This window comes from Entelurus aequoreus, linkage group LG06, assembly GCF_033978785.1.
Source record: "Entelurus aequoreus isolate RoL-2023_Sb linkage group LG06, RoL_Eaeq_v1.1, whole genome shotgun sequence".
Classification (NCBI taxonomy): Eukaryota; Metazoa; Chordata; class Actinopteri; order Syngnathiformes; family Syngnathidae; genus Entelurus; species Entelurus aequoreus.
Window position 1 is genome coordinate 68,562,027 of NC_084736.1, and position 25,934 is coordinate 68,587,960.

The 25,934-nt window shown below is 40.5% G+C and overlaps 2 protein-coding genes across 3 annotated transcripts in view; both read right to left on the minus strand.

The window, feature by feature from the left end:
- si:ch211-225b11.4 (tRNA (32-2'-O)-methyltransferase regulator THADA) overlaps positions 1 to 12,468 on the minus strand; it is a 35,553-nt gene extending 23,085 nt beyond the window's left edge. Inside the window, exons 1-10 of the mRNA XM_062051315.1 lie at positions 12,229 to 12,468; positions 11,975 to 12,146; positions 11,807 to 11,893; positions 10,366 to 10,393; positions 8,681 to 8,829; positions 8,476 to 8,598; positions 5,468 to 5,588; positions 5,163 to 5,308; positions 4,917 to 5,001; positions 4,705 to 4,841 (exon numbers count right to left, since the gene is read on the minus strand). Coding sequence (XP_061907299.1) covers positions 4,705 to 4,841; positions 4,917 to 5,001; positions 5,163 to 5,308; positions 5,468 to 5,588; positions 8,476 to 8,598; positions 8,681 to 8,829; positions 10,366 to 10,393; positions 11,807 to 11,893; positions 11,975 to 12,146; positions 12,229 to 12,368 — 1,188 coding nt within the window. The 5' untranslated portion in view covers positions 12,369 to 12,468. The remainder of the gene's footprint in view (positions 1 to 4,704; positions 4,842 to 4,916; positions 5,002 to 5,162; positions 5,309 to 5,467; positions 5,589 to 8,475; positions 8,599 to 8,680; positions 8,830 to 10,365; positions 10,394 to 11,806; positions 11,894 to 11,974; positions 12,147 to 12,228) is intronic.
- A 2,649-nt stretch (positions 12,469 to 15,117) lies between these two features.
- LOC133652504 (dynein axonemal heavy chain 10-like) overlaps positions 15,118 to 25,934 on the minus strand; it is a 44,980-nt gene continuing 34,163 nt past the window's right edge. The window contains exons 66-77 of one of the 2 annotated variants that reach the window (XM_062051314.1): positions 25,729 to 25,883; positions 25,450 to 25,630; positions 21,712 to 21,912; positions 21,415 to 21,624; positions 21,258 to 21,353; positions 20,226 to 20,397; positions 20,012 to 20,143; positions 19,729 to 19,940; positions 19,495 to 19,662; positions 17,000 to 17,180; positions 16,784 to 16,929; positions 15,118 to 16,693 (exon numbers count right to left, since the gene is read on the minus strand). In XM_062051314.1, coding sequence (XP_061907298.1) covers positions 16,547 to 16,693; positions 16,784 to 16,929; positions 17,000 to 17,180; positions 19,495 to 19,662; positions 19,729 to 19,940; positions 20,012 to 20,143; positions 20,226 to 20,397; positions 21,258 to 21,353; positions 21,415 to 21,624; positions 21,712 to 21,912; positions 25,450 to 25,630; positions 25,729 to 25,883 — 2,001 coding nt within the window. In that variant the 3' untranslated portion in view covers positions 15,118 to 16,546. Of the gene's footprint in view, positions 16,694 to 16,783; positions 16,930 to 16,999; positions 17,181 to 19,494; positions 19,663 to 19,728; positions 19,941 to 20,011; positions 20,144 to 20,225; positions 20,398 to 21,257; positions 21,354 to 21,414; positions 21,625 to 21,711; positions 21,913 to 25,449; positions 25,631 to 25,728; positions 25,884 to 25,934 lie in introns of those variants that run through there. The other variant, XR_009826584.1, reaches the window with a different exon arrangement.

Genomic DNA, 25,934 nt, shown 5'->3' on the forward strand with positions numbered 1-25,934 from the left:
ATCTTGGCATGTGTACAACTACGACATGCAATGACATAATTGCTGGGTAAAGTAGCTGTTTTATGTACTCTCTGAATTTATCGGAGGGTGTGCAGGTGTACCTAATGTTGTGACCTAGTGAATCTATGTTATGCTTACAAAGTTAATTTTCAACAGTGTCTGGAAAAAAAAATAGCGGTAACGACTTAAAGATACGTATTTTAACAACAAAAGATACATTTAAAAGAAAAACAAACTTTTAGATAAGAAATATTACTTAAAACAATACAATAAAATGTACTACTAACAACTACAATAGTTTTCTAAAGTAATATAATAATGATATACAGCATTTACCTTGGAAAGTGGACTTTTACAGTATGCTTCCAGCTGATTTTGCGTCAAACACACCATCAGTAGCTTTTCCATATTTTTATGGATAAAAATCAGCCGTTTAGATAATATTTTAACATTCTTAGCTGGTGTTAGACTCATTCTGCTTCAGTATGGTGCAAACTAGTAGCGATACATTCAAATTGCTTAGCCAACAGGGCTGTATGCTTAGCTTTTTCACTGGGAACCGATGCTACTAAATGAAAACAATTTGAAGCACAGAAAAAAATTATGGGCAATATGAAATGTCTTAAATATCACAATTTCATTATCAACACTCTGTCACGGCTTGTCACACCAGGTTGTGGCATTATTTTGAGTTTGTTGGCATTTTCCTGTAATTTATGATTTTACTTCCGGTCTAGCGCTCTTATTTTGTTTGCTCTTCCTGTTTTGGTTGGTCCTTCCTTAAGCAACTTGACCCCTGCTTCAGAGCACTGCTAAGTCCACCTGATTTGTATTAGTAATTAGACAGCCTTCTTAAGCCAGCCTCGCTCTTTATTCAGCACTCGAGAATTGACTGCTGTGGCACACTGTTCATTCTTTTCACGCCTCACCATAAGTGTAGCCTTATTTTGTTTCCCTGTAGACTTTTTGCACGCTCCTAACCGCACTAGTGTTCTGTTTTACATGCACATCCATGCACCTGAGTGGTTGTGTAGAGTTTGACAACTGGTTTTATTTAATATTCTTTAACCTGCAAGATGCATTCGTGCATTTCTTTCGCATTTCAAAATCACGACAACTACTGCTAACATGCGGCCCCACAAGTGTGACACACTCAAACAACGTACACCTAAGCACTCATACATATAAACACAATACCATCATAAGGCCTACTGTAACCCTCAATTAAACACAATAGAACCTTCATAAATTGTGCTAACACTAGTGTAGGGCTGGACGATATGGACCAAAACTCTTATTTTCAATATAGTTAGACTGAATATATATGATATATATCCCCATATTTTTTCCATAAAGGGACGTTGGACAAAGTTAAATCCAAATATGTGTGTCCAGTGGTTTTATTGAACCAAATACTTAACATGAGAACCTTTTTTGAAATGTACATAACCATTTTAAAAAGGGTCATATTATGTTTTTTTCTGCATAATAAGTAATAGTTATTTGGTCAAAATGTTGCATAGATTGTTATACAGACCACCTTCAAGCTGCTTTTTTGACATTCTCTTCAGGATGCGCCGTTTTGTGCGCGGTCTTATTTACATACAGTATCTCCACTTCAACTGTGTCTTCTCCCTGTCAGCCATATTGTAGTTTTTAGCACTTCCATATGGAGTCTACTGACATAAAATAGAACTATATGCTACTTTGAATTAGAAATGGCAACAGTGGAGGCTGCATGTACATGTACTAGCCAGTCTTCCCCACAACATGACAGAGAAAAATGACTTTATTGACTACAGTGTCAGACTACAATGGTGGATTTGCACACTCAGGTAATTCTCTACCATAAATGGAAATATCCGTTGACGTAACTAATTATCTCCCTCATGCCTTGATTTTACATTTTCGAGACTGATAGGGATCTCAAATACACAAAAACAGGTACCAACAAGTAAGAAAAGTAGGTTTTGCATAATAGGACCCCAACTTAAGAGGTGTTTTGAGATAAGAAAAAAGAAAAAGCCTTTAAAAAAAAAAAAAGAAAGAAAATTAAAATACAATCTTTAATGTTCTTTTAAAAAGACGTATCTATGCTCAATTCTTCAGCTAACAAAAACACAAAAGAACAAAATATGAACATGTTTAAAAGTCAGCAGCACCTTGAAAATAATTTACTTTTAAATATTGTGTTTTTACAGGTTAACATTATTAAACATACAAAGATTTTTGCCAGGATCACCCATCTGCCAATTGCTTCGTGATGCTGTGTGACAGGTGATAACATTGCCAGTGCAGCTAAACACTTTCAGATAGTGTATGTTTGTGTCAATGCTTCTTGTGCAAAGTAGTTGTGACCGGGAAACTCATATAACGTGTCAATTATTTCTAACAGCTTTTTTCTACGGCTGCAACTGGGAACAAATCCTTAAAACTGTGATGGGACACTGCGTTAGTAATATCGCACAACTTTTTCCTTTTATGTGGAACACAACAGGAAAAAAGAAGGAAGCAGTGAGCTTTGTGCGTTTTTGCTGCAGGGGCCGTTTAGGGCGCAGCTTCACACACTCCTCATAATGGAGTTTGTGTCAAGTTTTATAGTGGTGAAAAAAATGCTGTCTTTTACTGATCACATGTTCCTCCAACTGTGTTTGATGACTGTGATGCGAGTGTGTGAGCTAAAAGTGGTGTTACAGCCACACCGCCCTCTGTGCATGGAGGACGAGGGACACACACAGCTCTGCAGCACACACTGAGTGACACTACGCGTCAATCATTTGTCAATTTAGTTATGGTTATTGTTTACATTTATTTCGAACATGCAATACTGATGCACGAACATTTTACTGTAGTTTGATCAACTTTAGATGGATTGATTTTAGGAGCAAAATGAAAATTCAAGGTTTCAAATTTGTATTCACATGTGTGCTCCTTTTTATTTTTTAATACTCGCACAACTTATTTTTAGTTGCAAATGCGAGTAAATTGTTCGCACTGTACAACCCTGGCCAAGTTGGCGACACACTTGGACATGTTTTTGATTATTTTTTGTAATTCAATAAACGTCATCCATTTTTTCTCCTCAACACTGTCCTTAACACTCAATTTCTTCCTTCCAATGGAAAAATAAAGTTATGTCGATCTCTAGCCATAAGCTAATGCTAACAAGTTAGAATAGATAATTTGGTTGGATCTTACAGGGTTCACTGTGACGTTTTTTAAAGAATGGCGGGGATGGTTGTAACTTAAATGATAATAAATGGGTTATACTTGTATAGCGCTTTTCTACCTTCAAGGTACTCAAAGCACTTTGACAGTATTTCCACATTCACCCATTCACACACACATTCACACACTGATGGCGGGAGCTGCCATGCAAGGCGCTAACCAACACTTAAAGCATAACAATTAACCAAGAGACAGCTCTTATCTCAGTTGAGGTACCACTACTTTGTTCATCTCCAACACAAAATGAACAAATTAACAAAAATTCCAAATCATGCTACCAATAGAGCAGTGTGACAACAAGCTATCCATCCACTTGGGTAAAACAGAATCCATCCTGTTTGGGTCCCACATCAAACTTAAGAGAGTCAATGACTTCACCATAAAAGTAGGTGACAGTGTCATCACCAGGAAAGATGAGGTCACCTACCTAGGTTCCATTCTAGAGGCTAACCTTTCCTGTGATAAAATGGCAACCAAGGTAATCAAAAATGTTAACCAACGAACGAGATTTCTCTACAGAATTTCCTCTCTGGTCAACAAAAGCACCTTGAGGATTCTGGCGGGAACTCTCGTTCAACCCTTTTTCGATTACGCATGCACCTCCTGGTACCCTAGCACCTCCAAAACCCTAAAATCTAAACTCCAAACATCTCAGAACAAGCTAGTCAGGTTACTTCTAGACCTCCACCCCAGATCCCACCTCACTCCTACAGATCCCACCTCACTCCTACCCACTTCTCTAAAGTGGGCTGGCTCAAGGTGGAGGACAGAGTTAAACAACTTGCACTGAGCCTAGTCTATAAAATCCGCTACACCTCCCTGATACCGAAGTACATGTCAAACTACTTCCTTAACGTAAATGACCGCCATAACCACAACACCAAGGGGTGCTCCACTAACCACGTTAAACCCAGATTCCGAACTAACAAAGGTCTTAACTCATTCTCTTTCTATGCCACATCAATGTGGAATACGCTCCCAACAGGTATAAAAGAAAGGGCATCTCTATCCTCCTTCAAAACCGCAATAAAAGTTCACCTCCAGGCAGCTACAACCCTAAACTAACACCCTCCCCGGATTGCTAATAATCAAATGTAAACAATCAAATGCAGATACTTTTTCTTTTTCTTATGCCTTCTGATCTCTCTCTCTCTCTCTCTCTCTCTCTCTCTCTCTCTCTCTCTATGTCCACTAATTGATGTCCATACCCCCCCCCCACCCCCCCTCCCTCCACACCCCTGATTGTAAATAATGTAAATAATTCAATGTGATTATCTTGTGTGATGACTGTATTATGATGATAGTATATATGATAGTATATATCTGTATCATGAATCAATTTAAGTGTACCCCGACTTAAACAAGTTGAAAAACTTATTCGGGTGTTACCATTTAGTGGTCAATTGTACGGAATATGTACTTCACTGTGCAACCTACTAATAAAAGTCTCAATCAATCAATCAATCAATGACTCACTGGGCTTTCAGCATTGGTCCAGGTAATAGAAATGAGCTGTTGCTGCAGGCTGCTACAGTCGGGCAGGAGACGACCCCCTGTCATCTTCCAGATATCACCCGCACATTCTTTGACCTTCTTCAGCCAAAGTGTGAACACTGCAACCACATGTCATATTTGAACAGGTGACTTTTCCATGGAAACGGCAAATACGATATTCAGATATGGCTCACCCTCAAAAGCAAGGTGGTGACAGTCCAGCTTTTCCTCGCACAGAGCATAAAGCAGAGGAAACAATGCATCAAATAGTAGACAGCCCTGCGAAGACAGTAGTTTGGTAAAGAAAGCCAATCAGGTGAAGTGGTTTTCAACATTGATCTGGGTTTAGATCACAGGATGTCGTGAGCTTGTGAAGCCCTTTGAGACACTTGTGATTAAGGGCTATGAAAATAAACGTTGATTCATTGATTGATATTTACCTCTGTGCTATCCCCACGGGAACTCAGTAAAATATGAGATTGACAGCAGGTCAGAAGGCCCCTGCTCATCACCAGCCGGCCCACTCCGTCCCCCCCTGTGGGACGGCACTGCACCTGAAGGCCACCCACCGTGATCAGCCATGCCTCTGAGAAACAATAACATTCCGTCAGGAGCCTCTTGGCAGTAACATGCATGTGTAGAATTTCAAGTTGAGATTTATGAAAGGAAAACGATGTGGGAGTGGATTTTGTAACACCTCTTTACTACTACACTGCAAGTCCAGACAGTATTTATTAGACAATACCTTTGTGACAGCTCTGCAAAACACTCCAGGCAGCAGCTCCACCACAGCTGCTGTCTGACGCCGTGTTGATGAGCATGGCCACAGCGGTACCTGCCAAAAGACGAGTGTCCCTGTTGCTGCTCTGCAAGACACAGATAACTTGATGGAACAAATACAAGAAGCATAACGCACTATACACTTCATTTAGTAAACCTGAACTATGGAAGGAAATCAAATAAAAGGGCTGTATTCAGAACATTTAGGCCCTGATTTACTAAGATCTAAATATCTTTTGCTAAACAGCATGTGTACTTTTCGTGGGCGTGTTGCGTGCGATCTACTAGGACTGTGAGTGCAATTGATAAGTGGTGCAGACCGCCTTACTTAAATGAAGATGTTGCGTGTACTATATCGGGCATCAGCACGGAGATACTCATTTACTGCACATTCATTTTTCATGCTCCTACCTGTGGCCTTTTGCTGTGTTTTCAAACACGCAGGAGACATTTACCACCTTTCATGAGCATTATAGAAGCAGTCGTGCAGTGTATCTAATTTGACACCACTTTTTTTTTTTTTATCTGCAGACAGTGCATGGGAAGTGCTCAGTTTGCAAAAAATGCATACTTATGGAAGTATTATTGTAGCAAAATTATTTGGAAATGTATATCTGAATCTGTGCGTGCGTAATCTAATACACGTGTGTGAGTACTAATGTGTGTGTCTTTATATCAAACTCTGTTTGTGTAATCAGATTTGTGTGTGTGTGTGTGTTTTAAAGTTGTCTGTCCGAATTATGATTTGTCTGTGTGTAAAAAATATCTGTCCGTATTGCGATCGGCGCGTGTAAAAAAAAAAAGTGTGCGTGTGTGCGTATTTAGACGTGTGTAAAGCAGGAACCCTCTATTAGCTGTCTTTTTACATGTGACTTTTGCGACACTTCTGCCATGCCTGTCTGTACAGTGATTTCAACGTGTAAAAGGATTGCCTTTCCTTAGACTCACCACTAGTCGGCGCCTTGCAACCACTCAGACTCGTGTTGCCGTTGAAGCAAACAACAATGGACTTTTCGTCACTTGCTGTAAATAAAAGTTAATGTTTAAGCAGTAACTTAGTTGTCAGAAGTATTTTTTTAAATTCAAATAAAAGATAATGTAATGACATAGAGGCCGAAATAATCGCGATTAAGGTGCGGGGCTCCCTCAGAGATAGGGCGACTATGAGAAGCTCTGTCATTCGGGAGGAATTAAGAGTAAAGCCGCTGTTTATCCTCATTGAGGAGCCAGATGAGGTGGTTTGGACATCTGGTCAGGATGCCCCCCGGACGCCTCCCTGCATTTAGTCCGACCGGTAAAAAGCCATGGGGAAGACCGTGGGTCTCACAGTCTTCCTGACGGATGAACTGCGATCATTTTGGCCGCTATGTAATGACTGATAACTTACTTGAGTACAAAAATACTTCTGACCTAAGTTACTGCTAAAACATAAACTTTTATTTACAGCAAATGATGAAAAGTTCCTTGTTCTTCGCATCAACGAGTGTGAGTGGCTGCAAGCCTCCTACTAGTGTTGACTATATGGTAAAACACAGAGAAGTTACAGACAAATCTTATTATACGTTTAAATCGCTGTACAGGCAGACAATTAGTACAAGACAGAAGTGTCGTAAAACTAATGTGTAAAAGGACAGCTAATAGAAGGTTCCTGCTTCACACACGTCTGAATACGCACACACACATTTATTTTTTTACACACACACCGATTGAAATACTGACAGATTTTTTTTTTTTTTTACACACAAACCAGAATACGGACAGATTATTTTTTGTTTTTTTTACACAGAAAAATCGTAATATAGACAGACAACTTAAAACATGCAAACGCTGATCTGATTACCGTATTTTAAGCACTATAAGGCGCACCTAAAAACCTCCAATTTTCTCAAAAGCTGACAGTGCGCCTTATAATCCGGTGCGCCTTATACATGTATATGGACCAATATTGAGCCACAACAGGTCTCGCAACTACGGGATGCATAACGTAACCCCGGCCTCTACTGTAGCGTCTTTTCTATGCGCCTTACAATGCGGTGCGCCTTATATATGAACAAAGTTTTAAAATAGGCCATTAATTGAAGGTGCATCTTATAATCCGTTGCGCCTTATAGTGCGGAAAATACGGTACACACACACACAGATTGATATACAGACACATACATTAGTACACAGACATGTGAATTGGATTACTCACGCACAGATTGAGATAAGCATTTGCAAATAATTTTGCTACAATAATACTTCCATAATACTTTAAGAATAGGATATATGTTAGCAATGTATATTGTGTGTAAACAAAAACAAACGTCATTAAAAATATATTAAATTACATCAAAGCGCATCAATTGAATTTGTTTTAATCAGCCCCTTAAATCATTTAGCAGCTACAAAATTATAAAAGGGTGTTGCTGAATAGACAATGTGTCTAATATATAATTTTTTATTTGTGATTGCCCAAATATGTTCACATACACACAGGACGGAAGATTCTCCATCCATCGTGTGTCTTTACAGCGCAAGCACTCCTCTCTCATAGTCGTGTGTGTGTCAGTTTGTACGCCCTTTTCCGACACACGTGCTAAATAAAAGGCAAAATAGTGTTTTTTGCGCATGCTGTATAATATTTTTTTATTTTTTCCTCCCAGTATTGAGCGTTTTGACAATCAGCATATATTTTGCATATTAGTGAAGACAGACGCAAAGTGGATTGCACGCCTTATTCTGCTCACAGACGCAATCCACTTTGCGCTAGTTTAGTAGATTAGCTATGCGTGTGCTATCAAGTTTGCACATGTTAGTACATGCAAACCTTTAATAAATCAGGCCCTTGTTTGTAATCCAGTAGATCTCTTTCCATGCACTTTTTTCTTAGCTTGATACTTGATAAGCTTGATAGTTGGATCCCATTCGGCGGTGAATGGTGAGTGTATTTAGGCTTTTAATAAAAGGTAAGAAATGTCATTAATGTCAAACCTGTCCGAGGATTATATCTGTGAGAGCCTGCAAGATATTCTGCACTACTGGGCTCCTCTTCTCCTTGTCCCATACAACTGGAGCCACCTCTGTGGACAGTAACTGAAATATCTGGAGGCAAACCTGCAGAAACATAACATATCAGGGATAGGATGACTACATGTGATGGAAGGCATGGATGGTGCACATATCACAACACACTTACCTTCACAGCAAGGTAACACGTCGGCCCATCTCGAAGGCACTCTTGTTTCAGCAAGAAAGGGAATAACTTGGATAGTTTGTTCAGAAAGGAAGGGCAGAACTTATGCCACACATCTCGGCCCACAACGCTGTCCTCCAGAAACATACAAGCTGAAAGTGTAAAAAAACGAAAACATTATGACCTCAATCAATACCTTGTTTGGATTTAAACTCTTAAGAGAGGCATTAATTGAACAATGTTTAATGTTGCCTATAATAAACTAGAACTACAGTACAAGGTCGTCAAACAGCTCTATTTATGTTTCATCTGACAGAACTAACCTCCAGAAGGTCTTATCTTTGTCCATGTGATGTCAGATGAAACAAAAATAGAGCTGTTTGGCCACAATACCCAGCAATATGTTTGGAGGAGAAAAGGTGAGGTCTTTAATACCAGGAACACCATGCCCACCGTCAAGCATGGTGGTGGTAGTATTATGCTCTGGGCCTGTTTTGCTGCCAATGTACCTGGTGCTTTAAATAGGACAATGAAAAAGGAGGATTACCTCCAAATTCTTCAGGACAACCTAAAACCATCAGCCCGGAGGTTGGGTCTTGGGCGCAGTTGGGTGTTCCAACAGGACTATGACCCCAAACGCACGTCAAAAGTGGTAAAGGAATGGCTAAATCAGGCTAGAATTAAGGTTTTAGAATGGCCTTCCCAAAGTCTTGACTTAAACGTGTGGACAATGCTGAAGTAACAAGTCCATGTGAGAAAACCAACAAATTTAGCTCAACTGCACCAATTTTGTCAAGAGGAGTGGTCAAAAATTCAACCAGAAGCTTGCCAGAAGCTTGTGGATGGCTACCAAAAGGGCTTTATTGCAGTGAAACTTGCCAAGGGACATGTAACCAAATATTAACATTGCTGTATGTATACTTTTGACCCAGCAGATTTGGTCACATTTTCAGTAGACCCATAATAAATTCATAAAAGAACCAAACTTCATGAATGTTTTTTGTGACAAACAAGTATGTGCTCCAATCAGTCTATCACAAAAAAATAAGAGTTGTAGAAATTACTGGAAACTCAAGACAGCCATGACATTATGTTCTTTACAAGTGTATGTAAACTTTTGATCTACCGTATATATCTATATATATATATATATACAGTGGGGCAAAAAAGTATTTAGTCAGCCACCCATTGATTGTCAATGGGTGGCTGACTAAATACTTTTTTGCCCCACTGTATATAAATATATATATATATATATATATATATATATATATCAAAAGTAGCGCCCCCCGCAACCCCAAAGGGACTAAGCGGTAGAAAATGGATGGATGGATGGATATATATATATATATATATATATATATATATATATATATATATATATATATATATATATATATATATATATACATATATATACACACACACACACACATATCTACACTTACCACAAACCATCCATCCATTTTCTACCGCTTGTTCAAATACGATTGTAATAACATAATTTAAATATTTAGGTGAAACTGTCATGTCGCCATCCTTTAGTTATAATTGTGATAAAAAAATTCATATAATAATTAATATATTGTGGTATATATGTGTAATATATATGAAGATATAGATTAGAATGTACGGTAGAATCACAAAAAAACAGTAATGTGGAAAAATCCATCTTAGTCAACACCAACCTCGCTGAAGGTCATCAAGTGAGAATATCTAAAAAAGGAGGGAAAAAGCACATAATTACCCATGGCATATAAAGCATAAATATCAGCCCATTTTAACCCTCGTGTACCCCGAAGGCCCAAAACGGGCATTACATGTGTTCATTATGTGATATGATTGTTCAGTTTGAAGGTTAGTGGTCTGAACTTTCGCCAGGGAGTTTTCCCACAAGTTTTCCTTAAAAATGTGCATTGTGTTTTTGATTCCGTATATAAACATCATGAAGGGGAACTGCGCTTTTTTACATTTTGCCTATAGTGTGTAGTCATGGTTCACAATCCTAACGAGAGACAAGACTTCTACAGTAATAAGAAATAAAAGTTTATATCATTTTAAATGGTTACTAACGTTATTATTATTATATATTATGATTACATTAAATTATAAACACTGTATGGTTTTTATCGGTTATTTCTTCAGTTTAAGAGTATGATGTAGACAAAAGCTCTGAGTTTGTCTGCATAAAGCCAAATATTTTTGAAAGTAAATTATTGCATATTGTTCTTATGTTTGGCACCTTGAGACACTAATATATTGATTGACAGTCTACACATAACATGTCTTCCTTCACTCGTTATTTTTTATGTTTAATGCATTTTATTTTATTTATTTATTTTTAAAGGGCAGCACAGTGTGGAACAGGGGTTAGTGCGTATGCCTCACAATAAGAAGGTCCTGGGTTTGGGGTCTTTTTGTGTGAAGTTTGCATGTTCTCCCCGTGACTTCCGGGTACTCCGGCTTCCTCCCACCTCCAAAGACATGCAGCTGGGGATAGGTTGATTGGCAACATTAAATTGGCCATAGTGTGTGAATGTTGTCTGTCTATCTGTGTTGGCCCTGCGATGAGATGGCGAGTTGTCCAGGGTGTACCCCGCCTTCCGCCCGAATGCAGCTGGGATAGGCTCCCGCGAACCCCAAGAGGGACAAGCGGTAGAAAATGGATAGATGGAATGCATTTTTATGGATAAAACATAAAAATACCAAATCAAATTGCAATTTTGGAGCGAAAAGTCACAATTGGGTTTTTTCTCAACATCCTGCAGCCCTATTTTGCGTTTTCTATTATAAAAAAAACCTTGTAATTTTCAACAAAAAAGGCCGGTGGCGACTTGTCCAGGGTGTACCCCGCCTACCACCCGAATGCAGCTGAGATAGGCTCCAGCAACACCCCAGACCATGAACGGGACAAGCGGTAGAAAATGGATGGATGGATGGATATAAAAAACTTCATATAAATCGATAGATCTGAAGTTGTTAAAAGAAATCAAGTGTTGAAAGTAACAAAAAATGTCAGTTTATTGCTTACTTATGACACTTTTAAGAGCAGGTCCCCTTTGGGTCTAAGAGTAAGTGTGTATAGTCAATCTTAAGGCTGCACAAAGTGTTAAACTGGATGTTCAGTACCTGCTCAGAGAGGACTATGGTACTCAATTGTTCTTGTGTCTCTTCAAACACCAGCTGTTGGTCCACATTTACCAGGTGCTGCAACATCTACACAGGAAAAGAATGCGTCAAATAACACTCATACATTACATTAAAATGTATATGACGACAGATGGCTCAACATGTGACCTGGTCGACTTTTCTGCAGGCTGTGGAGATGTGGACCATCTGCAACTGCAATGAGATGAGGAGTCTGACAAGAAGATGGAGATGATCTCGTTCCAAGACATCAAGCTTCACTTTCTTCAGGAGCTGAGCAGCCTCCTCCAACCTTCGCTCCTTGATCCTTTTCACGCTGCTCCTGTTCATACGCGGTACAATTCATTGCCTCGTATCCCAATCAGCTAAACAGTGTTTACATGAGAGGTGGTTCTAACACAAACCTGGCGGACTCCGAAAGTTTTTCGAAAAACAGCTCCAATGTTTTGCTGCCATTTTTATGGATGTGTTCCTCGGATATGATACAGTTTTGTAGACTTGTCAGAAGTTCATCAAATGACAACATAGTTCCTGCTATAAACATTAGCAGCACGAAGTTCTAACTCTACTGCCAGTAGAAAGCTGCCATTCGGGATTTATAGCGATATACTGCCACCTAGAGGACGGAATTCACAGGTTCTCTTTTCCTGTCACCGTTGGTAATAATCGATGCGTTGATTCGAGCTATTTAAATTGTGTTTCTTTCGTTGGTTTATTGCTAAATCTAGTAGTTTAAAAAAATAAATAAGTGTACACTGAGGGTTGCATCATTTTGTTATAAAACAGTACACTGCAAAAACTGAAATCTAAGTAAGATTAAATATCTCAAATAAGGGTGATATTTGCTTATTTTCTGTCTGATAAGATAATTCTTCTCACTAAGCAGATTTTATGTTAGAGTGTTTTACTTGTTTTAAGTGTGTTGGTCCTAAATTATCTCAGTAAGATATTACAGATTATTGCTGAGATTTTGATTGATTGAGACTTTTATTAGTAAGTTGCACAGTGAAGTACATATTCCATACAATTGACCACTAAATGGTAACACCCGAATAAGTTTTTCAACTTGTTTAAGTCGGGGTCCACTTAAATTGATTCATGATACAGATATATACTATCATCATAATACAGTCATCACACAAGATAATCACATTGAATTATTTACAATCAGGGGTGTGGAGGATATGGACATAAAGTAGTGGGGGCGGGGGGGAAGAGAGAGAGAGAGAGAGAGAGAGAGAGAGAGAGAGAGAGAGAGAGAGAGAGAGAGAGAGAGAGAGAGAGAGAGAGAGCGAGAGAGAGAGAGAGAGAGAGAGATCAGAAGGCATAAGAAAAAGTATCTGCATTTGATTGTTTACATTTGATTATAAGCAATCCGGGGAGGGTGTTAGTTTAGGGTTGTAGCTGCCTGGAGGTGAACTTTTATTGCGGTTTTGAAGGAGGATAGAGATGCCCTTTCTTTTATACCTGTTGGGAGCGCATTCCACATTGATGTGGCATAGAAAGAGAATGAGTTAAGACCTTTGTTAGTTCGGAATCTGGGTTTAACGTGGTTAGTGGAGCACCCCCTGGTGTTGTGGTTATGGCGGTCATTTACGTTAAGGAAGTAGTTTGACATGTACTTCGGTATCAGGGAGGTGTAGCGGATTTTATAGACTAGGCTCAGTGCAAGTTGTTTAACTCTGTCCTCCACCTTGAGCCAGCCCACTTTAGAGAAGTGGGTAGGAGTGAGGTGGGATCTGGGGTGGAGGTCTAGAAGTAACCTGACTACCTTGTTCTGAGATGTTTGGAGTTTAGATTTTAGGGTTTTGGAGGTGCATGCGTAATCGAAAAAGGGTTGAACGAGAGTTCCCGCCAGTATCCTCAAGGTGCTTTTGTTGACCAGAGAGGAAATTCTGTAGAGAAATCTCGTTTGTTGGTTAACCTTTTTGATTACCTTGGTTGCCATTTTATCACAGGAAAGGTTAGCCTCTAGAATGAAACCTAGGTAGGTGACCTCATCTTTCCTGGTGATAACAATGTCACCTACTTTTATGGTGAAGTCATTGACTTTCTTAAGGTTGATGTGGGACCCAAACAGGATGGATTCTGTTTTACCCAAGTGTATGGATAGCTTGTTGTCAGCGAGCCAGGTGCAAGTTCTACAGAGCTCTGCACTGAGGATTTTCTCCACCTGTGACTTGTCCTTGCCGGATACCAGCAAGGCAGAGTCATCCGCAAACAAAAACAAATCACAGTCGCATGCCGATGACATGTCGTTTATGTATATTAGGAACAGTAAAGGTCCCAATATACTGCCTATAATAAAAAAAATTTATTTTTTTTCTTGTTTTTGAACACTGACTTTTTGCAGTGTAGAAGTAGCAGTGTTATATTGAGGGTTAATATATAGGGCTTTTTTAAAGTAAGAAAATATTACGTTCAACCCACCTTTTATTCTGTGTACAATACAGTTATACAGAGCTGCAAAGTAAAACTTTAACATAAAACTTCTTGTTTATCCTTTGCTGTGAAATATATGTATATATATATATATATATATATATATATATATAGTGGCCGTTTGCAATGTTAGATATGTGTTAAACCAGTGATTCTCAGACTGTGGTACGTGTACCACGGGCTTTATCTAGTGGTACGCCAAAGATTTGATTCATTATTTAAGTACAGTGTTTTATTTTCTTATGTTCAAACAGTGTTCCTTTTCAAACTGTGTGTAATGTTGCATTGTTAAAGTTAAAAGTACCACTGATAGTCACAAACACACTAAGTGTGGTGAAATTACCTGCATTTGACCCATCCCCTTGTTCCACCCCCTGGGAGGTGATGGGAGCAGAGAGCAGCAGCGGTGGCCGTGCTCGGGAATCATTTTGGTGATTCCAAACCTTTATGGTGAGTGCCAAGCACGGAGGTAATGGGTCCCATTTTTATGGTTTTTGGTATGACTCGGCTGGGGTTTTGAACTCACGACCTACCGATCTCAGGGCGGACACTCTAACCACAAGGCCATTGAGCAAGCACTGGCCTAAAATATTAAATCTACTTGTTAAATAAAGCCTCTGCCTCGTTTTTAATGAATACTTGGACCTACTATGCTACCACATTTTAATGTTGGTCATTATGGCAGGACATAAAGAGCCAAGTGTTTTCTGAGGTGGTATTTGGAAGAAATATTTTTTTTTTAAAAAGAACCACTGGCTTAAGCTAATTAAGTAGTTTTTTTGTTGGTTTATATAAACCGAATACATTTTGCAAATGCAAAATAAATAATTATATATTATAGTGTAGAGATTTGGTGTTTTCCTATAGTAAGAACATAATATATTGAAACCTCCTTTCATGTTGTGTTTTATTATGCTACAACTTGAGATGACTGCGGGGCATGGTGGCACGTATTAAATATACAAAAAAAACAAAAGACGCGTGCAGATGGGAGTGCACTTGAAGTATAGGGAAAGCTATGCAATACAAAAACTTAACAGAATGATAGAAGACCGCAACAGTTTACACATGAGATCCAAAGTCAGCATTCAAAAGCAATGTTCCAATTAAAACAGAAGCAACAGCTGAACCTAAATAGAGCAGATTACTAAGCGAGAACAGATGCACTGGCAAACAAAGTAAAGGTGCTGCTGAGACCAAAAACAGTAAATGGAAACTAGAAAATAGGAGCACTGGACAGAAATCATGCACTAAACATAGGAAGACACCCACAAAACCGACGGAGGGAATGACCTGTGGCCACAGGTTAAAAACACAACTACCAGTATGGTACGGTACAGTTTCAAATAAGAGTTGTCAAAAATAACATGTTAACTCTTGTGATCAATCACAAAAAATATTGCATTAATCAGTTATACATGTCGATTAATCACACAATTTATTTTGCCCGCACATGCTCTTTTACTTTAACCATGGATGTTACCTGAAAGGTGATGTCTTGGGTAAAAAATATTCCTGTGTGACATTCTGACAATAAAATTGTATTTGCGTCCAAATACATGTAAATTATGCAGACGAGTAATAACCTGTGATTAATTAACCTGTGGTGAATGAATGATGGGTGGTGGTCGGAGGGGCCGTAGGAGCGAACTGGCAGCCACGCTTCCGTCAGTCTACCCCATTGGTTCTCACTTCTCTGTGAAGCGCTTTGAGTGTCTAGAAAAGCGCTATATAAATATAACCCATTATTATTATTATTAATCTTCACGGCTGCGCATGGTTGAGTTTGTCATGACCCAGGGCGCAGAGACAGTAGGTGACGTGCAGGTAAAAGAAGTGATTCTTTACAGAGGGAGCAAAACTTGTCCGAAAGATTAGTGCAAGGCACACAGGGGGAAGCAGGGACAATAGTGCACACTGACAAAAAGGCAATGATCTAGCGCTGGCAAGGAGCAACAGGTAAATAAATGTGATTAACTAAGAAAAAACAGGTGCGTTGAAAGGAAATTAAGTAGAATGTGAAGATGCAGCAAAACAAGGAGTCCAACAGGGAGTACAACTAATTTAAACATCTGCAAACCACAACCTAAACATGAAACATATTGTTTATATTTCAATGTAAAAGTTGACACTGTCAATCAAATCAAAATTAGTTTTTTTTGTGCAGGTGAACAGAGATTAACCCAGATTGTAGCAAAGCATTTTGGCATTCTTTAAGAAATTTGAATTAACCGTGGAGGAGTCGTGAGGAGAGAAAGTAAATGTTTCTCAAAAATATATTTAGTCACTATTGAGGGATAAACATACGCCCTGGAGCACCCAGTGGGAGAGGTGCTCGGAGGTGAACAGGTCTGCCTCAAAAACCAAACCCACCCCCATGGCATTCCTGCGTAAAGATGTGGTGTACACTGGGGTCCGCAGTGTTTTCTAAGGAGAACAACACATACACACATTGGCACAGACAGTTAAAAAAAATGGCAGCTTGCTAACTGGCGAAGCGTTATGTGTGATCCTCACCTGTAACCTGAGACGGCGTGTCTCTATGGGGATGACTCTGAGAATGGGCAGCTGAACTTCAAGAACTTTAGGTTTACTCTTCACCAGGCAGTCCATCTCCATGTCCCAGTCTGCTCCCTCCAGGTACAAACCAGACACAAAACAGCCTGCAAGAAATGGCTCATATTAGACCAGCATATATTATTTCACCTCAATCCAAAACATGTCATTAATTACCCTGTAAAGGTCTTTCACTGACTTCGTTCTCATCACAAAACCGAGTCACCTCAGTGTAAAGTGTGGAAAGATCTAGAGGCCAGCCATTTTGTCTGCATGCCGCTTGGACCAGAGCCGTCAGGTAGGATTCTGGGATGTGGAGTCCTGATAGCCACATGACCTTTGGCTCTGTATCGTCCACCTTTTGACAAACAAGATTTTAAAATCCTATATTCTTTGTACTGTAAGTAACACAGGTGGGAGTTAGTCAATGTATTGCAAGTCACAAGTAAGTATCAAGTATTTAAACCTAAGCCCAAGTCAAGTCTCCAGACAAGACAGGTCGAGTCAGGTCTTAAGTCACAGACTTGGTATTTTCAAGTCCTTCAAGTCATTGAAACTGTAGAGTCAATCCTGGAGCTAAAATAATATGCCTCTTATCTTAACCATGATCAGATTTACTGCATCTAACATATATATTTAATGCATTTGAATTGTAAGATGTTCTTAATTATAATGAATGCATTTGAATTATATGATGTTCTTAATTATAATTAATGCAGAGTGATATAGGTTTATGTGACAATTATTGCTCTTGCTTTATAGTGATAGTTAGTCATTACACACAAGACTGTCCTCACTGACGGTTTAATATAAATAATAAGGTGCATAACAGGTAAGGAAAATACTCACGCAAGGACTACTTCTATACAGGGAACAAAGAACAGCGTATATGTTAACAATAAACACATAATTTATGTAAATATTATTATTATAGTAAGTACTCCCACAACACTACAGCCAAGCACCGACACACGTCTTGGAGATGGGATAATGGTTTCATCGGTAAGAACAGTTCTTTAAAAATCTTTTTGAAATTTTATTTTGTTTTGCATAAATAAATAACCCATTGACGATAAAGTAAACCACGTTAAAATCAGTTGAAAATTGAGCAAGTTATGATTTATTTTCACTGTATATGCATTGCATTGAATTTGATCATTAAGATGGCCGCTACATAGCCACCTCCTATCTCTCAGTAAGGCAGAGGCAAATTTGTTTATGAACGGAAATCTTTTGAAAGAGTGGCAGTTAAACTGGGACATGAGCACAACAGGAAGACACTAGAAGAGGAAGGAATGATATCACGGATTAAATTAGGACACACCAGACTCAATAAGACATTGCACCTTATAAACAAACACTCAACAGGATTATGTGACAGCTGCAAAGAGGTTGAGTCACCCCGAATTTCCAATGAATGCGAAACGGCCGCGGACCGGCTTCACCTCGGGAAGGTGCCGCCATTTGTCGTCTGGCAATCCCTACCGCCGTTCTGTTGCGGCTCCGTCGTACAGCGAAATAGCGCAGACTTTTACGAGATCTAGCGAATCCGTGCATAATCACGTGATAAGAGAGGTAGTAACAAAACAAACCACCAAACGTTTATTCTGTCCTTCCAGAGAAGCAGAAGCAAATAAACTCGGTCCTGCCAATTAATTTTTTGGCAAAATGCAGCAATAAAACAGTAACATCATCCCTGGCGAGCGAGTCACACAATCAGTCCTCTGCTTTCCCGGTCTCCGTATCAGCTGATATTTGACAAAGGAACCTATATCCCCATTTCGATACTCCTGTCCATTAGTCTTCAGTTGTGGAAATCTAGAATCAGCATGTCCTCATCCATTTGTGTCAACAAGATGAAATTAAGTCTTCATGTCCATCGCCACCCATTAAGACCTTTCAAAGGGTAAAATACTATCCGCCTTGAAGATGTAGTATTTTATTTTGAAAGTAAACCAGATACTTTATTTTGTGTTTGTGCATGACTTCCTGTCCAGCAGACTTTAGCGAAATTGAATGGATTTGTTGCGGCAAAAATAGACGCTCTGCATATATTTAGCGCTGGAATGGGCTGTGGAAATTGATACATTAATAAAAAACGGGAAAAAGTCCACCTGTGTACCGGTCCGTGGCCGTTCCGCATTCAGTGGAAATTCAGGGTCAGTGGAACATGCAATCATTCATTGTGGGAAATACAGTAGAGAAAGGAGAACACTAAGATAGGAAGTTAGAGTAAAAGGTTACTCTCAAAGGGGTACTCAGTAGCAACCACAAAATTGTGGTGAAGTTTCTAAAAGAGACAGGTTTTTGGAAATGAATTTAGTGTGCGAAGGTTTTTAAGCAATTATGTGAGGAAGTGGAAAAGGAGAGAACTTTGGTTCACACTCCAAATACAGTAGGTGGCGGTAATGCACCTTTAACATTGAGTGTCCCGCTATAAAACAAGAAGAAGTAAACACCCTCATCTAATCCCTCAAATTTAATGCTAAAATCAGAGTCAAGTCCTGAGTTAGTGATGTCAAAGTCCAAGTCAAGTTGCAAGTTTTTTTTTTTAAACCCTTATTTACCCAGTTAAAAGTTCGGTCTTTGATGATATTGTAAAGTCCAAAGTCATTATAGTCCCGACTCGAGTCCAAACCTCTGGTAGTAACTGCATGAAAATTGTTGCTCACCCAGAAGCGAAACTGCTCAAATCGTCTCTTGAAATGAATCATCCAGTTGCCCAGGGACTTGAGCGTGTCAGGTGCCAACTTCTTCCAAATAACAGGGATCTGGCCATTAAAAAGAGCTCGAGCAACTTCATCCAGCTCACTGCTCATGCCCACCTCGCCAGCCAAGGCCTACACACGCACACACACACACACAATCAGTACCAAAGTAGGCCTGTGAGAGACACACCTTCCTACCCTCTGCAGCTCAGCCAGAGATCGCTTCATGCGGGCCACTAGCGTGTTAAAGCGCTCCAGTTCTTGAAGCAAGACCACTGATGTTGGGGAGACCTCAGTACCAAACTTCTTGCAGATAATATCCAGGTCGAATAATGCAGGCAGCTTGTTCTGGATGTCCTGGGCCACCTGAGTGATGTATTCGTCCCTGCTGATGCTTCCACCAGACTCACCTGGAACACAGCAAAGTGGCTGAAAAGTGACAAAAACAACTGAAAGAAATGGAAGATGAGAAGAGTTGTACCGGTCTGAGGCTGCAGGTCAATTAAATTCAACCACATGTCTTTAGCTGCCTGTGTGTAGTACCCTATCTCTGCATTGGAATGAAGACCCATCACCTCAGGTGTGTTTGCCAACGGCAGGGACTCGATCTCATCTGTAACCAATAACATGTTGTGAATAATGACTGTCGAACTATTAAAATTAAAGCAATCTTGAGTGACGCAATTAAACCAGACCAATATATACTGTCTTGGGTCCATTCGGAGGAACCTTGTAGTCTACATCGTGGCTTTTGAAGAAGTGAAAGCAGCAAAAGTCGTAAAAGAGGAAGTCTCCAAAGTACTCATTCATGTAGACCGTCAAGATCCTGCGGTCAAAGCTGTCTATGACCCGTCCACCGTACATCACCTGTGAAACAACGTACACCTTTGAAGTAACGGTGGGCGTTACTGGGAATCTTGGTATTGATCCGATACCAAGTAAATACAAGGCTACAGGACTGATGCCAATACCGATTTTGAATTTTCCTCAAGTTAGTTAAATATGATTATGAGCAAACAGAAAAAAACATGCAAATAAAAATGTTCTTATAATTAAATACAACAATCTAAAACAGGGGTGTCCAACCAGTATCTTGTGAGTTGCCAGTCACAAATATACTCTACAGGTTAAATGTTGCCAGTTGTATCAATAAAACATAAAATTATTTATTTTGTCAAAGAAGCTCGAATTGGAATAAAAGAAAAACTGCACTAAAATGAAATGCAGATTAAATAATTTTTTAAATTCAAAATGTGAGTTGTAAATACCAACATTTCGTAACGCTCTGGCAAAACAAGCTTATTCTATTTGTTTGGGTTGAAATAAGCAATGAAACAAAGGTTACAAAATAAAGTAGCTGTCTGTCATTTGTATTTTGTAAAAGTAGCTTGCAGAAGAAAAAAGGTTGGAGATACTGTACCTGATCTAAAACAATGCAATAGTGTATAGATATAGATTGAAATATATTTCCTTATTATGTTCTCATTACATTGCACTGATAGACAAAAGAAACACTGCGTTCGCAAAAACTTTGTGAGCAAAATTGAGTAATTTGCCTGACGTAAATACGAGAGACTGCAACAAAAGTATCCACCCCATCGCGCTAATGTCGATCTAATACCAGTGTGGGTACCATTGGTAGATCGATACACCCACCCCGAATTTAAAAGTACACAGCAAGAACAACAACACTATGTATGTATATATACAAATCACACAAAGCTTACCTCGCCAATAAGGTATTTAATACTCCCCCAGGGAATGTTGCTGTCTTGTTCTGTGTGAGCTTTGGTCAGGTAGGTGTTCAAAATCTCTAAACACACCTGTTGAGCACATGAGGTAAGACTCAATCCATCCTTCCAAATGGCTCTTTTTACCACTTACCAAGAAGTCAGACTCGCTGAAGTCATAGGGGACATTCCAGCCAATCTTGCCATACTTGCGCCGCTCTTGCACCACGGCGTGGAAGAAGGACAGCACATAGACCAGGCTGCGGAATGCCAAGTGCGGGCATGCAGTGATGATGTCACTTGATATTTTAGAATAGGTGGCTCTCATGTTGAGCTTCAGACCATTTGGAGGCTCAGTCACCACCTGCGAAATAAACACTTTATCAGAATACCGCAACTAATGGATAACTTGTAAAGAAGAATGAAAGTGAGCTGTGGGCTGGCTTTCAACCTTGAGAGACTTTTGAAGGATGCCTATTGGAAAGTTGTCAATAGGGTTGGTTGTCACCCAAAGACGAAAGTTCGGGTGGGGCTTGGTGATCATCTCTAAGCATTTCTCCAAATCTTTCAGCCACTTTACCAGCAGGTGGCAGTTCTGTAGCATCAACCACTGACCACGGGCCGCTGCCACCTCCAGCAAGTGTAGTGCAACCTTCAGAAGGGGAAACAGTGGGTAAATGCACCATGATCATCCACAGTCTATCAATCAGTATCAGGACAGAACTGGAGGATAAAGCCCTCTGCCATGCCACACCACCATTTTCCACCGCTTGTCACCCTCAGGGTTGCCGGGGGGCTGGAGCCTATCCCAGCTGCACATGGTGTACACTCTGGACAAGTCGCCAGCCCATTGCAGGATTATAGATTTTGACTGGAGTAATAATGTGAGTAATAATCACAGTTCCATGATTATAATGCATTAATTAATTTTACAACAAAAAAAGGATACAATTACATAGACATTCCTTAGAGATTTTGAGACACAAGTGTCTCAAAGGGCTGCACAAGCCACAACGACATCCTCGGTCAGATCCCACATCAGGGCATAATAACATAAATCAATCCATCCATCCATCCATCCATCCATCTTCCCCCGCTTATCCGAGGTCGGGTCGCGGGGGCAGCAGCTTAAGCAGGGAAGCCCAGACTTCCCTCTCCCCAGCCACTTCGTCCAGCTCCTCCCGGGGGATCCCGAGGCGTTCCCAGGCCAGCCGGGAGACATAGTCTTCCCAACGTGTCTTGGGTCTTCCCCATGGCCTCCTACCGGTCGGACGTGCCCTAAACACCTCCCTAGGGAGGCGTTCGGGTGGCATCCTGACCAGATGCCCGAACCACCTCATCTGGCTCCTCTCGATGTGGAGGAGCAGCGGCTTTACTTTGAGCTCCCCCCGGATGGCAGAGCTTCTCACCCTATCTCTAAGGGAGAGCCCCGCCACCCGGCGGAGGAAACTCATTTCGGCCGCTTGTACCCGTGATCTTGTCCTTTCGGTCATAACCCAAAGCTCATGACCATAGGTGAGGATGGGAACGTAGATCGACCGGTAAATTGAGAGCTTTGCGTTCCGGCTCAGCTCCTTCTTCACCACAACGGATCGATACAGCGTCCGCATTACTGAAGACGCCGCACCGATCCGCCTGTCGATCTCACGATCCACTCTTCCCTCACTCGTGAACAAGACTCCGAGGTACTTGAACTCCTCCACTTGGGGCAGGGTCTCCTCCGCAACCCGAAGATGGCACTCCACCCTTTTCCGGGCGAGAACCATGGATTCGGACTTGGAGGTGCTGATTCTCATCCCAGTCGCTTCACACTCAGCTGCGAACCGATCCAGCGAGAGCTGAAGATCCTGGCCAGATGAAGCCATCAGGACCACACCATCTGCAAAAAGCAGAGACCTAATCCTGCAGCCACCAAACCAGATCCCCTCAACGCCTTGACTGCGCCTAGAAATTCTGTCCATAAAAGTTATGAACAGAATCGGTGACAAAGGGCAGCCTTGGCGGAGTCCAACCCTTACTGGAAACGTGTCCGACTTACTGCGGACCAAACTCTGGCACTGATCATACAGGGAGCGGACCGCCACAATCAGACAGTCCGATACCCCATACTCTCTGAGCACTCCCCACTGGACTTCCCGAGGGACACGGTCGAATGCCTTCTCCAAGTCCACAAAACACATGTAGACTGGTTGGGCAAACTCCCATGCACCCTCAAGGACCCTGCCGAGAGTATAGAGCTGGTCCACAGTTCCACGACCAAAAATCAATTAATAACATTATAATAACTGCAAAAAAAATATGAATATGAATAACAAGTATTATTAACAATAAATAAAAATTATTGAATTATTAATTAGGGCTGTCAATCTGTTTTTTTAAATCAGAATAACCACATTTTGGAAGTTGGATTAATCATGATTAATCAGAGGTGATTACTCGCTTGCATAATTGAAATTAGCTTAAGAAAATACCCAAATATTTGTATACAAATGCAATTGTATTGTTAGAATGTCATCCAAGAAGGGTTTTAAACGTTTTACTTGAATGCATGTCAGTTATTTGCACAAAACCTGGAAACAGTTTTACCTAAATTACTTTCAGGCTGTATTTTGGATTGACATTTGCCAGCGAGCACACCAGTCAGAGTCCCCTCACTAATTTTTGTACTGACGTATGCATCGAGCTGATCGATGACCGTATGGCGGTTAAGGTGAAAGAGCTAGTATGGTCCAATAGAAAATGCATGATTGATCTAATTGTGTACATGATTAATGCAATGTTTTTGTGATTAATCACATGAGTTAACGCTTTAATTTTGACAGCCCTACTATTAATATAAGACTAAGATTAATTATGTTAATCCCCCAGGGTCAAATGTTACTCATGGGGGTAACATCGATACAAGTGTTATTGTCCTCACTGGTCATCCATGCCTATATATTTTTATGCTGTATTAATAGTAACAGGAATGCACAGACTGTAATTAGATCCGATGGTATAGGCAGCACGGTGGCAGAGGGGTTAGTGCGTCTGCCTCACAATACGAAGGTCCTGAGTAGTCCTGGGTTCAATCCCGGGCTCTGGATCTTTCTGTGTGGAGTTTGCATGTTCTCCCCGTGACTGCATGGGTTCCCTCCGGGTACTCCGGCTTCCTCCCACCTCCAAAAACATGCACCTGGGGATAGGTTGATTGGTAACACTAAATTGGCCCCAGTGTGTGAATGTGAGTGTGAATGTTGTCTGTCTATCTGTGTTGGCCCTGCGATGAGGTGGCGACTTGTCCAGGGTGTACCCTGCCTTCCGCCCGATTGTAGCTGAGATAGGCTCCAGCGCCCCCCGCGACCCCAAAGGGAATAAGCGGTAGAAAATGGATGGATGGATGGATGGTATAGTGCTGTTATTCTACAAGCTCCTGATCTTATGTTAGTGTTTTACACTTGCTGTATTAACTTACAATGCCTGTAGTTTATTTAACACAGACAGGAAGAAGCAATATCTAACACTAACAAGCACTTGACTGACTGAACGCTAAGCTACTAATTGTGCAAGACATGTTTATAGTTAACTCTTTACCAACTCAATTCTTCATTATGTAACTCGCCACTAACATAAATGATTATGGCTTACCTTTATTTTGGCATGTAAAGCTGGATGGAGCAACATGTTGGATGTATTAGACCCTTTAGCCGCAACTTTTTTGGCAGGTTTTGCAAATGGGTGAACCATCAATCAATCAATGTTTATTTATATAGCCCTAAATCACAAGTGTCTCGAAGGGCTGCACAAGCCACAACGACATCCTCGGTACAGAGCCCACATAAACCATAGTCTTCAATGAGTCCCTGGTCATTTTTTAAAGTACCCAATATGTTTCCATGTTTGCCACTTTGTCTTGCTGCCATTTTTAAGCTAATGTGGAATACAAGCGCGTCTCTCGTGGTGTGACTGTTTTCGTTCCATACAGATTGTGCCAAACATAAGGTACCAGCATAATGTTCGTTTACAGCATTGAGAAGGACTGAAATACACGGCGTAGTGGGGCCTTTATAACCTTATAACCTTGACCTTTGTAATCACTGTCATAGTAAAAATGGGTTAATCGTTGCATCCTTAGTCCCAGGTGGGAATGGACGCCAAAAGACTAAAGTTTTAGTCACATATTGCAATACAGAAACTAAATCCTTGGTACCTTCTCCTGTCCTTGGCCCATCGCGAGGAATTTGAACTTGCCTCCCAAGCCAGTCCTTTCTGCCAGTTTCATTAGGTCATTGGCTGGGTCAGAGCCAGGGCTCAGGATGAAGACAATAGGGGAACATGGGGTGCTCTGCTCATAAATTGTATCAAAACTGATCACAGGAGGTTGCACATATCTGTGAAGACATCAAATGCTTAGTCTTAGGGCCAGATCCCTGAACCATTAAAGGGTCACAATGAATTTCTTGAATAATTAAAATAAAAAAAGCCTCACCTCTCACCCATGGTGATAGTGACGTAGTCTGTGATTGCTCTGTAGACTCTATCAATGCGAAAACAACGCAGCAGGAGCAGTTTCTGAAAGACTGTCAGCTTTTCGTCATATTTCATAGGCAGTAGAGCCTGTTCTGGTGCATCCAAGTCATACCACTGTGAAGAAACAAACTGGATTCAGTCCAAGACACCAGAGGGTACTTATGT